This window comes from Bos grunniens, chromosome 19 (genome assembly GCF_055505025.1).
Source record: "Bos grunniens cultivar Pamir isolate PY7600 chromosome 19, Bosgru_T2T1.0, whole genome shotgun sequence".
Lineage (NCBI taxonomy): Eukaryota > Metazoa > Chordata > Mammalia > Artiodactyla > Bovidae > Bos > Bos grunniens.
The window spans coordinates 20,344,555-20,357,082 of record NC_141183.1 but is presented as its reverse complement, the minus strand read 5'-3'; the positions used below and the strand labels follow the sequence as shown (position 1 = coordinate 20,357,082).

Here is a 12,528-nt window from a genome sequence, read left to right as displayed (position 1 = left end):
CTTCCGCTAGCTGTGCTGGCCTTCCACAAGCTCACCTTCCCCTTCACTATCAGAGGCAGGATCCAGGACGCAGGGTTTGGTGTTTTATTGACACAAACACAAAGGCAGCTTCGGTAATGGGGTGGGTACACAAAAGCGAAAACAATCACACTTCACGTTATTCTGCCTCATTCAGACGATGAAGAGGCTGAGCCCCTCCCCCTCACCTCCCATTGGCAATGGCTCGGGCAATAACCCTCCCTCATCCCAGATCCCAGGGCAGAGGGAGCTACTGTACCCCTGCCCCAGGAAGTCCCCACTTTGGTTCCAGTGGCCCAGGTCCTAAACCACCCCACTTTGAACCCCTATTCTATCTCCTTACCCACGTAAACAAAGTCTGGGGCTGACTGAAAAGCTGCCTCCCTTGACGACAGGGAGAATGTGCTTTGATTTTTACGTTGGTCCCAGAACAAGACACAGATGGCATCGTCTCTCAGAGCTCTGGCTGGTAAATGCCACACTTAGCTGCAAGGTTGGGAAAGCTCTCCTGCCTCTTTCTCCTCCACCACCACAGAGAAATGACGGCCCCAGAGACAGGACATGGCCCAGGCCCCAGGAGGCTAAGGGCTGACCCCCCGCCCACTGGCACACATACAGATTTTTGGCAGTGTTGTGGAACTGGGGAGCAGCGAAACCCCAGCTCCAGCAGGACAAGGAAGGCACTGGGGAGGACAAGGCGGGGAGGAGGTGTGAGGCAGGGACCTCCACATACACAAGCAAGGTTTCCTTTGCTAAGGCACTGAGAGCAAATCCAGAGAACTCAGTGAAGGGCTGAGGGGGCTCCACGTCCCTCCCACAGAGGGGGCAGGTCTGACTCCCGCCCCAGTTGGAAGAGGCACCTCTGGTTGAGAGCGGCAGAACACCTGGAGATGGGAGAAGCCCGATTGTGCTCGAGAAGTTGGCGACAGGACGAGGCCTTGCGACAAGGGGGGCTCTGGCTGGCCCGGGTTGAAGGGACACTAGGGCGACACAGGGACATGCTGGATTCACATAAATTGGCCCCATATCCTGAGCTGACATTTCAATTCTTTGGGGAGGTGTGGGGCAGGGGCATGGCGGTGATGAGGGGTAGGCGGAAGCACACAGAACAAGACGGGAAGGGACTGGCTAACCTTAATCTTGGCACAAAAGCAGCACAGTGGGCCTGGGGAAAGGGTGGGGGCAGGAAGCAGCTGGCCTCCCTCTGACCCTCCCTGTCCCCTTGGCAGGGCCCAGACATCCAAGTGGTCACTTCCCAACCTCTTCAGAGGGCAGGAAGGCGGGAGGGGGAAGCCCTGACTAAAGAGAAAGAACAGGGCACGGGAGAGGCCATCGCCACAGGGGCCTTGCGGGGAGAGAGGGCAACGTGCGGCGACGGAGGATGGACCGAACAGTGAGGGTCTGGTGGCCAACAGCATATGGCTTCCTAACTTCTCTCTTTCCCGGGCCCCGAGGGTTGCCTAGCCCCCGGCCTAGTTCTCCTTCTCCGGCCCAGGCACCAGGAGGACTTTGCCCACGTTTTTCTTCTCCTGCATCTGCCTCATGGCATCCGCCACCTGGAGAGGAAAACAAGACTCTGCTTTCAGCACCATCCGGCTCTTCTAGGAGCCGGCCTAAAGGGGTCAGCCCTCCTCCTCCTCCCTGGACTCCTCCTCTGGTAACCCCCAAGCCTTCCTGGGTGTCCTACCCAGGCCCTCCCTGCAGAGCCACCACACTCACCTTCTCAAAGGGCCACACGGAGTCAATACGGGGCTTGATGTGGCCCTGGTTGTACAGAGCAAGGAGGCGGGTCACCACACCGCTGACCAGCTCCACCTCGCCCTCCAGGTAGCCCAGGTGGAAGCCACACACGGCTCGGTTGGCTGGCAGCAGCTGCAGAGCAGTCACGCTGAACTGATTCCACCATGTGCGAGCCAGGGCCATCAGGTTCCGCTTGGGGCCCGTCAGCAAGTTGGCCATTCCTGAGGCATAAAGAGACACAGCTGTGAACCCAGGGGCCAGGCACATCCCTGCGTGTCTGGATTCATGCTCATCTGCCGCTGCAGGCCCCTTACAATTATCTATGCCGGCACCAGGAGTGACAGAAGAACCTTCTACCACCTGCTGGCTACCTGGCCCAACTGACTCAAAGACTGCTCTGAGCTTTACTTATTTATTTTGGGTGTGAAGTAGTTTTTTAAATGAAAATGCAGCTGGCCCAAGAAGCCTGGGAAGTAGGACAGAGGAAAGCAGACAGGTTGATATTGTATCAGGAATAATCCCCAAACGAGAACACAGAACACCGAATTTGCTATGACTCATGAAAGAGGACAGTAGGTACACCGAGGAGGCAGCAACCTGAATGCAGTAACCAGGACCATCCTAACAGCGATGCTTTCTCAGAGCACTGGAGTCTCCACACCCTCTGCCTTCAAAAGCCCCGGGCCCCTAATATCCCACCCCTCAGACCCACAATGCTTCCCCAAACTCCCCCTTCATCTCTGGCCCACTCACTCACCATAAGTGACTACTTTGCCCATGGGTTTGAGGAGGTTGTAGCCCTTGGCAGTATCTGACCCACCCAGAGGGTCCATGACAATGTCCACACCTGTCACAGAGTAAGGGGCCAAGAACAACATTAGGAGCCACAGATCCGGAGACTCGCCCCCTCCCCAGTCCCATGCCACCCAAGCCCTTCCCATTCCCTCAGACCTTTGGGGGAGATCTTCTTGATCTCATCCACGTAGTCAGTCGTGTGGTAATCGATGGGGTGTGTGACTCCGTTCTCCTTCAGCACCTCATGCTTGCTGGCTGAGGCTGTTCCGAACACGGTCACATTCTCCACTGTTCGGCACAGCTGCAAGGCAGCCATACCCACACCCCCTAAAGCAAGACACTTTCATAAGGAGGGGATATGGGTTGCCTAGCCACCACTCCCCATTCCCACCCCTCAAGGATCCAGCCCATCATTTTGCCTAGGTTCATCCTGAGGCTTTCTTCCATCACCCCATGTCTAATTTCCAAGACTGACAACTGGGGGGAGGGTGACTGGCAAGGAGGGGCTGCTGGGCAGGGGCACGTTGCTATGGATAGCACACCAGGTTGGACCTGGTGCCTGAATGTTACCATGGCAACAACACTGCAGAGGCCTCTGGGCACCATAGGCCAAGGCAGCCAGTGTTGCCATGACAACAGTCCAGACATGCAGCAGGGAAGGGGCCTGGAAGGAAATCTGGGTGGGATAAGGGAAGTGGATAAATGGAGGGTGCCTGTCACCTGCAGCCATGTGTACCAAGACGCTGTGGCCAGGCCGTAGGTTGCCAAAGTCGAAGAGGACCATGTAGGCTGTGATATAATTGACCAGCAAGGCAGCAGCTTCTTCAAAAGTCATGGCCTCAGGCATCAGGAATGTCTGGGCCGAAGGCACAGTCACCTCCTCCTGCCACATGCCTGACCGGATCAACACCATCACTCGGTCCCCTATCTTGAAGAATGGAAAAAGAGACTGAATCACTTTGCTGTATACCAGAAACTAACACAACATTGTACATCAACTATGAAAAAAAAAAAGAGCATCATTCATTCATTCATTCATTCACCTGCTAGTAATTTACGACATTCCACAGTGCACAAGGCCGTCTTCCTGGCAATGAAGTAATAGTACAAGCAGCAGCAGGGCTCAGAGTAATGGTTATAATAATAATAGTAGTAATATCATCAAAAACAATAACCATGTATCTTTATTGACTGCTTACCAAGGGTCAGGGCCTATTGTAATCACTGTATATAAACATTCAAAACTCATGTCAGCTCCCTGAGGAAGATACTGGCCTTATCTCCACTTATAAATCTTACACTTTACTATTGTGTAAGAAGCATATAGTTGGGGCAGCATGAAATACTGGTGAAGATATCAAACTGCTCTGGCAATAAAAAAAAAAAAAGGCTCCATTGTTTGCTGACAGTATGATCTTGGACAAATAAACACTGTCTAACCTTTTTGAGCCCCAGGTCTCCTATCTGTAAAACAGGGCAGTTAATGAGGATTAAGTGCCAAAAAAAAATATCATTCAGTGATTTTTTAGCCTAATATCTGGCACACAGTAAGAACTTCGTAGTGTTAGCTAATAATCATGACAATGATGACAATACCAGAAGCAAGGAGGGGCAGTCACCAATCTTAAAGCTGAAGGAATAGGGCGTATGTGCTAAGGGCCATACGGAAGTGTAAGTAAAGGTCTCTGAGTAGCACCCAGGGCTCAGAAAGAACCTTCACCCAGTGACTGGGGAAAGGGGCAGTGGACAAGGAAAGCCACCCACACCATCCCACCTATCAGGAAAAGACATCGCTCTTCTCCTTCCCCAGGCCCTCAGCCAACGGCACAAGAGCCTCCTAGCAGAAGGGAAAGGGAGCAAAGAAAACAGGAGCTTTCCCTCTAGTTTAACAACCAGGGTCAAGGGGAGGACAGGGGAAAGGGGGCAGTCTGTGGAGGAAAGCCTCTCATGGTTCTCTGAAGAGCGTAAAGAGGGAGGTGTGGGATCTGTTCCAGGACAATCTGAGTCTGTCTTGGATCCTGCCAGGAATGATGGGAATTCGGCATAGTAACCAGACTTGAGATCCATGGGGTAGGGGGATGGGACACCCACACATACCCTTTTTTCATGCCCTCAAGCCCCCACACTCCACTGAGGAGGAGTACTGAGGGGAGACTAGCATCTTTCTTCACAAGCACTGGCCTGAGGAGGTCTGGGGAATGGCCTCCCCAGGACTCAGGACTATCGGACTCAGAAATAACCATCGAGAACTGGGAAAAGTGTACTGGTCAGTCTAGGTGGTGGCCAGTCCCAGATTTGGTCCAGAACAAGATCTACTCACCAAGGCTAATGCTCATCCCTCAGCCCAGGACCCCTCCCCAGCTCAGATATCAGAAGCGAGGAAGGGCTCTCCCCTCAGAATTCAGCCTCTTACATCAGATTCTTACCCTGGACAGGACATCCTGTATTTTCAAAGCGGAAAGTGTGGGGAGAAGGGGTTAGGTAGTTGGCCTTGAGCAGTAACATGAACTAAAACTCCCCCCATCCAAAAAAAAAAAAAAAAAAATTCCTCTTAGCACCTTCCTAGAGTAGGATTAGTTAGAAGTCAGGGGAAAGGGTGGGGTGGAAGCTGAATCCAGGGAGAAGCCCTTTAAGGAGGAAAGCGATGTATGCTTGTACAATAAATCCAAAATTTTCAGCTCTGGGATCTGGGGCCCGTAGGTCTGGCATGATGAAGCCTGCCTTTGGTGAGTCTCTCCAGAAAGGGGCCTGATTTGAAAAGAAAACCCCTCAACAAACGATGTGCAAAGGCCTTATTACCCCAGGTCTCTCAAACAGTTGATCATTTGGATCTATTCGGTGTCTGGGGTTTTGGCCAAGATTAACGATAAATAAAAAGGAGACACAGACCGGCAGAGCTGGGCCAACCTGCTCACGGTGCCACACCCCCACCCCCTTCCCCGGTCCAAATGGGCACCAGCTCGGTTCCTGAGGCGAAGGTCCCCTCCGAGGAAGGCAGAGGTGGGTTCTGCCCCAAGTTCCCAAGGGCGGCGCCCCTGGGATCGTGGTCCGCTTGGCTGAGTCACGGGCGGAGGAGATATTGCAGTCACGGGAGACAGAGAGCCCAAGACAAAGATCCAGACACCCAATCTCGTCTCCTGCCCCACCAAAGCAGTCCCACTCCTACCCCTACCCCCACGATCAGCGGAAGGCCGGTGTGCGGGGAAGCGGGTGGTGGACTCCCTCTCCTTCATGATGGGCGTGCCTGTCTCCCTGGCCCGGCTCTGGGAGGGGCCGCCTCACACCCCCACAGACCACGGGGCAGCATGTGACTAGCGCTCTGGCACGGCCCCGAGCCCCCGCCCAACTCCGACTACAGAGCTCTTCAAGCTTCCTCGGCAGGGGTGAGGGGAAAGGCTCCCACCGTCACTCAGAGTCACAGACGACAATTACCCGCGGAGAGTTCAGGGGGCAGGGGTACCGAATAGGTTTCATGGGTGGTGGGAGTTGGGGGCGGGGGGGGGGGGGAGGGGGCCGGGAAGCTCACTGAGCGCATGCGCATAGGCTCCTTATTGTTTTCCCACCCACCCAGCACCACTGCCGCTTTTGGGCGGCGGCCACGATTAAAACGTTTGGGGAGCGGGCAAGGGTTCCATTTCAACCCCCACTCCCCAATATAAGTCCAATTCTCCAGGAGCCTCAGAGCACAGTCTTCTGTCCTGTGCTCTTCGGAGCCCGTCTACCCGGGTTCGTGCCAGTTTTCCCCAGCTCTGCCACACCCCCGGCGCCCGCCCACTCGTGCCCCACTGCCCGGTAGCCTGCTCAGCCTCTCCCCGCCCTGCCCCGCACTGGCCCGCTCACCTTGCGGTCGTTTACGCCCTCGCCCACAGCTATCACCACGCCCGCGCCCTCCATGCCGGGAGTGACGGGCAGCTGCGGGAGCCGATCGTACAGCCCCTGCCGGGCCATAAGGTCAGCGAAGTTGAGCCCGCAGGCCTTGACGCGCAGCGTCAGCTGGCCGGTCCCCGGGGCTGGGGGCGCGGCCGGCCGGGTCTGCAGCTTCACCTTGTCGTAGCCGCCGAAGCCCGTGAGCACCAAACAGCGCAGCAGCGGCGGCGGCGGCGAAGGGGCGGCGGGCCCCTCGGAGGCCGCAGACGGCTGAGCGTCGCTGGCTGCCTCCGCCTTCGGGGGCTGCGAAGAGGCATCTTCTCCAGCCCCTGCCTCGGCCGCCGCCACCACGGTGGCCGCCTCGGCTACCTCTCTCTCGGCGGACATGGCTGAGACTCGCGACGTGGGCGCACAGCTGGACTGAGAGTGCACCGCCGGGGAAGGCGGGGCGCGTCAGGACTAGCGCAGGCTGCGGACTCTGAGCGGGAGGGGCGGAGCGCCGAGGCGGGGGCGGGGCCTCATGCGCCGACTTAAAGGGCCAGGGCCACCCGGCAGGTGCGGCGGGAGCGCGAGAAGGGGAGACCTCGAGCTTATGGGTACGGACTCACGCGAGGTCATTCTTGGGATCAGGAAGACAGCGAGTTAATTTATGTATTCATGACAAATAAGTTTTAAAATATATTGAGGGACAGTCTGAAGGACGATCCCAAAACCTGAGCTTACGTCAGATGTGGGGAGCCAGCCACCTGTGGAGCAGAACTCGACCCAGCTGGTCCTCAGGCTCTGACACTACCCATATGTGATCCACTCTTTGTGTTCTTGCAGTGGCAAAGCTGGAGCAGGGTGACCGAGCCATCTATCTTTGTTAAAGCTCTGTGCCTCAATTGTTCCTTCCGTAAAATGGAAATGATGTTGCTTGCTCCAGTTATCCTTACAGGGTAAAGATACAATTAAATCGAGTATCCTCTATTTAAAGAAGCGCTTTTGAAAGGTAAAAGATGCCATGCACATGCAAAACAGGTTTGATTAATGTTAGGCTGCGAATCAAGCCTGAAATGATTTTAGACCTTGTCTCTGGTTCCAGCAGGGCTGTCACCCTGGGCAGTTCTGTCTTCCTCTTCTTTCTCTCTTCTCCGCGAAGCATCCACCAGAGGACGCAGCTTCCCCAAAACTTTCCACCCTGCGCTTGGCCGGAGAAGCTCAGTCCATGCTTCCCTGCTAGTCCGGGCCCCCGGTTAAATCACTGCAGCCCCAGACCCGACCGGCCGTTGCCATGGAAACGGAAAGCCATGACGTCACCATTGTCCTGGTAGGTGTGTTGGAGTCCTTTCCTACATATCCTCAAGACTCCCTGCCGGGACTTGAGAGTCGAAGAGAGACACTAAACCAAAAAGACTCCTTTTCCCCCTTACCTTCTCGCGCCCCCTTCAGTTCAGAAAGTGGATGGGTGCCCCCGCGCGTGTCCTCAGTAACACACCGACGTTCACGCGTGGGCACGCAGAAGGCCCAAGCCTCATGCGTGTGCAGCTCCCACCCTGCCTCTCAGAACTTTCCCCGAACTCCGCCCCAATCCCAGGACGGAGGAAGTGAAGTCAGTCAAACAACCCCGTTCAGCGGGCCCCAAACCCGCAGGGGCCCTATCACTCCGCGCGCAAGAACCCTGTTCCTGGGCCCCGGGCCCCGCCCCTCTCCTCTGGGCCCCGCCTCCCGGCAGCGCGGGTGGGAGGCGGGGCCGGGGGCGCGGCCGCCGGGTTGGGGGCGGGGCGGAGGGGGGGCCGCAGCCCCGGGCGGGGGCTCGGCGCGGGCCCGAGAGATGCCGGTGTCGGCGGCCCGAGCGGCTGCAGCTGCAGCGGCGGGGGAGGCGGCAGCGGAGCCCGGGAGGGGGGCTGCGCGGGGGGCCGGCGCGTAGCCGGGACTATGGAGGGGCAGAGCGGCCGCTGCAAGATCGTGGTGGTGGGGGACGCGGAGTGCGGCAAGACGGCGCTGCTGCAGGTGTTCGCCAAGGACGCCTACCCCGGGGTGAGGAACCGGCGTCTTGGGAGGGGGGCTCTGGGGCCGCGGGGGTGGGTGACTGGGGCCTGGGGGACGGACGGAAATGGGTGCTGAGGTAACCAGGGATCCAAGAGAGGGGTTTGGAGGACTGGGGAAGGCGTTAGGGTTTCTGGAAAGACTGCAGAGGTTTGGGGTGGGAGGAATTGGGGAGCAGGGTGAGATGAATGGGGCTTGGAAGAACCAGAGGATCCCGGAGGGGGCGCCAGGGAAATGTCGAGGGGGGTGGTCCTAGGCATTGGAAAGAGGAAGAATTAGGGCCTGAAAGGACCGAGAGGGGGGTCCGGGAGCCTGGCAGAAATTCCGCTGAGGCAGCCGCTCCCGGGATCTCCCCTTTGCCCAACACCGGACCAACTTGGGTCCTGGGGCTGGGCTACACGGGGTGTGGGAATTAGGAGTGCATTTGTCTGGGGTGAGGACTGGAGGATCTCATCTTGACCCATTCGTGTCTGCAGAGTTATGTCCCCACCGTGTTTGAGAACTACACCGCGAGCTTTGAGATCGACAAGCGCCGCATTGAGCTCAACATGTGGGACACTTCAGGTAGCCAAGTCCCTCTGGGTCACCCTGACTTCCAGGCCTCCCAGTAATCCCTCCCTGGACTAGATCCTTAGGCTCTAGTTCAACCCAGCCCGTCCATCCAATTCTGCTGCTGCTGCTGCTAAGTCACTTCAGTTGTGTCCGACCCTGTGCGACCCCATAGACGGCAGCCCACCAGGCTGCCCCGTCCCTGGGATTCTCCAGGCAAGAACACTGGAGTGGGTTGCCATTTCCTTCTCCAATGCATGAAAGTGAAAAGTGAAAGTGAAGTCCCTCAGTCGTGTCCAACTCTTAGCGACCCCATGGACTGCAGCCTACCAGGCTCCTCCGTCCATGGGATTTTCCAGGCAAGAGTACTGGAGTGAGGTGCCATCGCCTTCTCCAGTCCATCCAATTCTAGGAGGAAGGAAAATCAATACTCTGCTTAAAGCCAGGGAAACTGAGGCAGAGCTTTCAGAGACACATAGAAACCTTGACCTGAAGGAGAAAGCCTGTCCCATCAGCTGGATTCTGCATACCTGGGAAAGTTGCGAAGGAATGACTTTTGTTTTGGAACATATTTCTTAGGAGCTAAGGCTGGGTTTAGAAAAGACATTTAGAATTTCTTGGGGTGGGGGGGTGTAGCAGGAAACTGCTTCTCTAGACTGAACTGTAGAAATCCAAGATCAGTTCCCAGAAGGAGAGTGGAAGAGCTCTGCTCCTGCCCATTCATCTCCAAAAAGGGAGGGTGTTTTGTTTTGTTTTAAATTTTTGCTTGGCTCCCCTGGAGAGCTATAGAAGATGTCTGTCAAAGCCCAGAAAGCACATGCAAAATTTTGTGAGAATGTTGAATGATTTCATGAGCTTCTCAAAGACCCAGAAGAGATTAAGAATGATTACTTTTAGAGACCCCCCCTAGGGAAGTGAAGAGCTTATTTCTGCCCCCTAACCTCCCTTCTGTCTGCTCTCCTCGGAGAAACAGATTCCTTGATGGGGACTAATACCCACTGTTTCCCATTCTGCTCAGCATGCCTTAACCGCCAGGATTGCTAAGGTCTCCCATTCCCTTCCAGGCTTTCCTCACTCTCAGGACCCTCGTCTGTCCCCTCCCTCCCTGTCTTCTCTCAGGTTCCTCTTACTATGATAACGTCCGGCCTCTGGCCTATCCTGACTCGGATGCTGTGCTCATCTGCTTCGACATTAGCCGACCGGAAACACTGGACAGTGTCCTTAAGAAGGTGGGAGCCTGGGGAAGCAGGACAGCTAGACTGAGGGGGACAGGGAAACGCATGGGCTAGGAGGAGGGAGTTAAAGCCGAGCATGGCCATTAGGGAGAAAGTGTGTGACAACCTCAACTTTTCCCATCATCCCTGACTTCCTGGAAGTCAGTCCTAGAGCTGGATATGGCATTTGGGGGACACGGTGGACAACAGGGAGAAGTACTCAAGGGATTACTTGTCCCTGGATGTGGGAGCCCCTGGATGGTGGAGATGGGAGTGCTGCTGCTGGAGCTCAGGAAAGCCCCTGTGGTGTCCTCTGCAGGCCCCTATTTCCATGAGAAAAGCCCATGGTGAATGGACAGAAGTCGGCTAAGGCAGCCCCAGTTCTCAGTTGCAGTTGTGGGAAGAGAGGGGGGATTGGTCTGTTCCCAGGAACAAATTTGGGAAAGGGGGTGGGAATGGGAAGTTTCCAAGCTGGCCAACCCTGCATGGCCCCCACCCTTGCCTTCTCCTCCTTTCCCTTCTCCCACAGCTCTGCGTGCTTTTCAGCCCAAGCCCACCAGTGTCACCTGCTTGCTTAATTACATGGGAGAGACTAGAGGGGTGCATGATTCCTACATGCTGTGAGCCAGGGGGATGGTTCCTACATGTTGTGCCTCCTTCTACCGCTGCCTAACTTTGTTTTCTTGCTCCAAATAGTGGCAAGGGGAGACTCAAGAGTTTTGCCCCAATGCCAAGGTTGTGCTGGTTGGCTGTAAACTGGACATGCGGACTGACTTGGCCACACTGAGGGAGCTGTCAAAGCAGAGGCTTATCCCTGTTACGCATGAGCAGGTGGGCCTCTTGATCTGTGACCTCTCACCTCTGCCCCTCACAGCCTCTTTTCTGAAAACACCCTATTTGGCTAATCCCTTGACCTGGCCTCTGACCTGATCCCTTAACCCCGTGCCCCAGCTTCCTTCCCCCTTGCTGAACTACAGGCTAAGTCCCATGACCCTCTCCACTCACTCCATCCTTCCAGGGCACCGTGCTGGCCAAGCAGGTGGGAGCTGTGTCCTATGTAGAGTGCTCTTCCCGGTCCTCTGAGCGCAGCGTCAGAGATGTCTTCCACGTGGCCACCGTGGCCTCCCTCGGCCGTGGCCACAGGCAGCTGCGCCGTACTGACTCACGCCGGGGACTACAGCGATCTGCTCAGCTGGCAGGACGGCCAGACCTGGGGAATGGGAATGGGAACGGAAACGAGGGCGAGATACACAAGGATAGAGCCAAGAGCTGCAACCTCATGTGAGGGGTCCTGTGGGAGGAGGCGGGGGGCCTGGGGCACAGTTGTCCCACTGTTGGTCCTGGCTTCCTGATCTCCTGACTCTATTTGGGACTTTAGGGCGGGCGAGTGAACAGTTCTCCCTGACAAGGGAGTTGGGAGGCAGAAGGGTGCCACTGTTTCCCACATCCTCATTCCGCTCCTGTCCAAGGCAAGTGGAGGGAACTAGCAGAGCAGGCATCTGGGCAGCAGGCTGGGATGGGGCCAGGGGTCTGGGGAAGCCAGCAGCAAGCAGTGACCTTGGTTGAGTCTCAGTGTATGAGGGGTGCCTTCCTCCCCACCTCCAGTCCCCATATCCTGGTCCTGGCACGCTTCCCCAAGGAAAGTGTCCACTCTCTGACCTTCTTTCTTCCTCACCTCTCACTTCCACAGCTGTTCTCACTCATCCTAACCTCCAGGCAACATGCACTAAATTAAAAAGCAAATTGAGGAGCCTCTCCCTTTCCCCCTGCCCCCATCTACCCACCAGTCCTAGCTCTCTCCCTCCCTTCCCCCAGTAGAGTCCAAATAAAGCCCATGTCCATGGAAAATGACTGTGGCTTTAGTTTTGTTGCTTTCTTAAAAAAAAAAAATCTACCAGTGTCTAGTAGCTGGAGGGAAAGTTAGGCTTCAGGAAGAACTTCCCTGTCGATGCCCACAGATAGAGCAGAGGAAAAAACTGTGAGTTGGATCAGCAGTGTTCTTTTAGGAGCCAGAGGTGGGAGAGAGAGGTGTCTTGGGACTATTCATCTCAGTTAATGAGCCAGACAATCCTAACGCCATTAGGGGGTTTTATAGTGGACTGATGTGCAATTCATTACTCAGCCCAACTGGGGCCCCCGCTAATGTGGGAGGGGGCCTGCTGAAGTGGTCCAGGACCCTTGATCACTATCTCCAGCCCCAACTTGGAATCAGCTGGTGCCCTGGGAGCTCTGGGGTAGGACATTAAAAGCCTCTGCATCCAGCTGACCCCATGCAGAGTGAAGTTTCCCAAGGGGACAGTCATTTGATTCTGGGATC

General features: G+C 56.0%; 2 protein-coding genes across 6 annotated transcripts; one reads left to right on the top strand and one right to left on the bottom strand.

Annotated features, from left to right (window-relative positions):
- Positions 1-70: 70 nt before the first annotated feature.
- VAT1 (vesicle amine transport 1) lies at positions 71-7,985 on the bottom strand. 3 transcript variants are annotated; one of them, XM_086357534.1, is made up of 6 exons: positions 7,488-7,985; positions 3,274-3,481; positions 2,710-2,880; positions 2,516-2,605; positions 1,738-1,979; positions 71-1,574 (listed from the first exon to the last, which is right to left on the bottom strand). In XM_086357534.1, the coding sequence occupies exons 2-6, from the start codon at positions 3,464-3,466 to the stop codon at positions 1,491-1,493; spliced, it is 780 nt and encodes a 259-aa protein (XP_086213660.1). In that variant the 5' UTR covers positions 3,467-3,481; positions 7,488-7,985; the 3' UTR covers positions 71-1,490. The 3 variants fall into 3 exon arrangements, with proteins under 3 accessions (XP_086213660.1, XP_086213659.1, XP_086213658.1); XM_086357533.1 differs by having other exon boundaries at positions 7,833-7,985; XM_086357532.1 differs by lacking the exon at positions 7,488-7,985 and adding an exon at positions 6,394-6,865.
- Positions 7,986-8,228: 243 nt separating this feature from the next.
- On the top strand, positions 8,229-12,062 carry RND2 (Rho family GTPase 2). 3 transcript variants are annotated; one of them, XM_086357540.1, is made up of 5 exons: positions 8,229-8,439; positions 8,925-9,012; positions 10,117-10,226; positions 10,908-11,042; positions 11,230-12,062. In XM_086357540.1, exons 1-5 carry the CDS (start codon positions 8,338-8,340, stop codon positions 11,494-11,496), a joined length of 702 nt encoding a protein of 233 aa, XP_086213666.1. In that variant the 5' UTR covers positions 8,229-8,337; the 3' UTR covers positions 11,497-12,062. The 3 variants fall into 3 exon arrangements, with proteins under 3 accessions (XP_086213666.1, XP_086213667.1, XP_086213668.1); XM_086357541.1 differs by having other exon boundaries at positions 10,062-10,226; XM_086357542.1 differs by lacking the exon at positions 10,908-11,042.
- Positions 12,063-12,528: the final 466 nt, after the last annotated feature.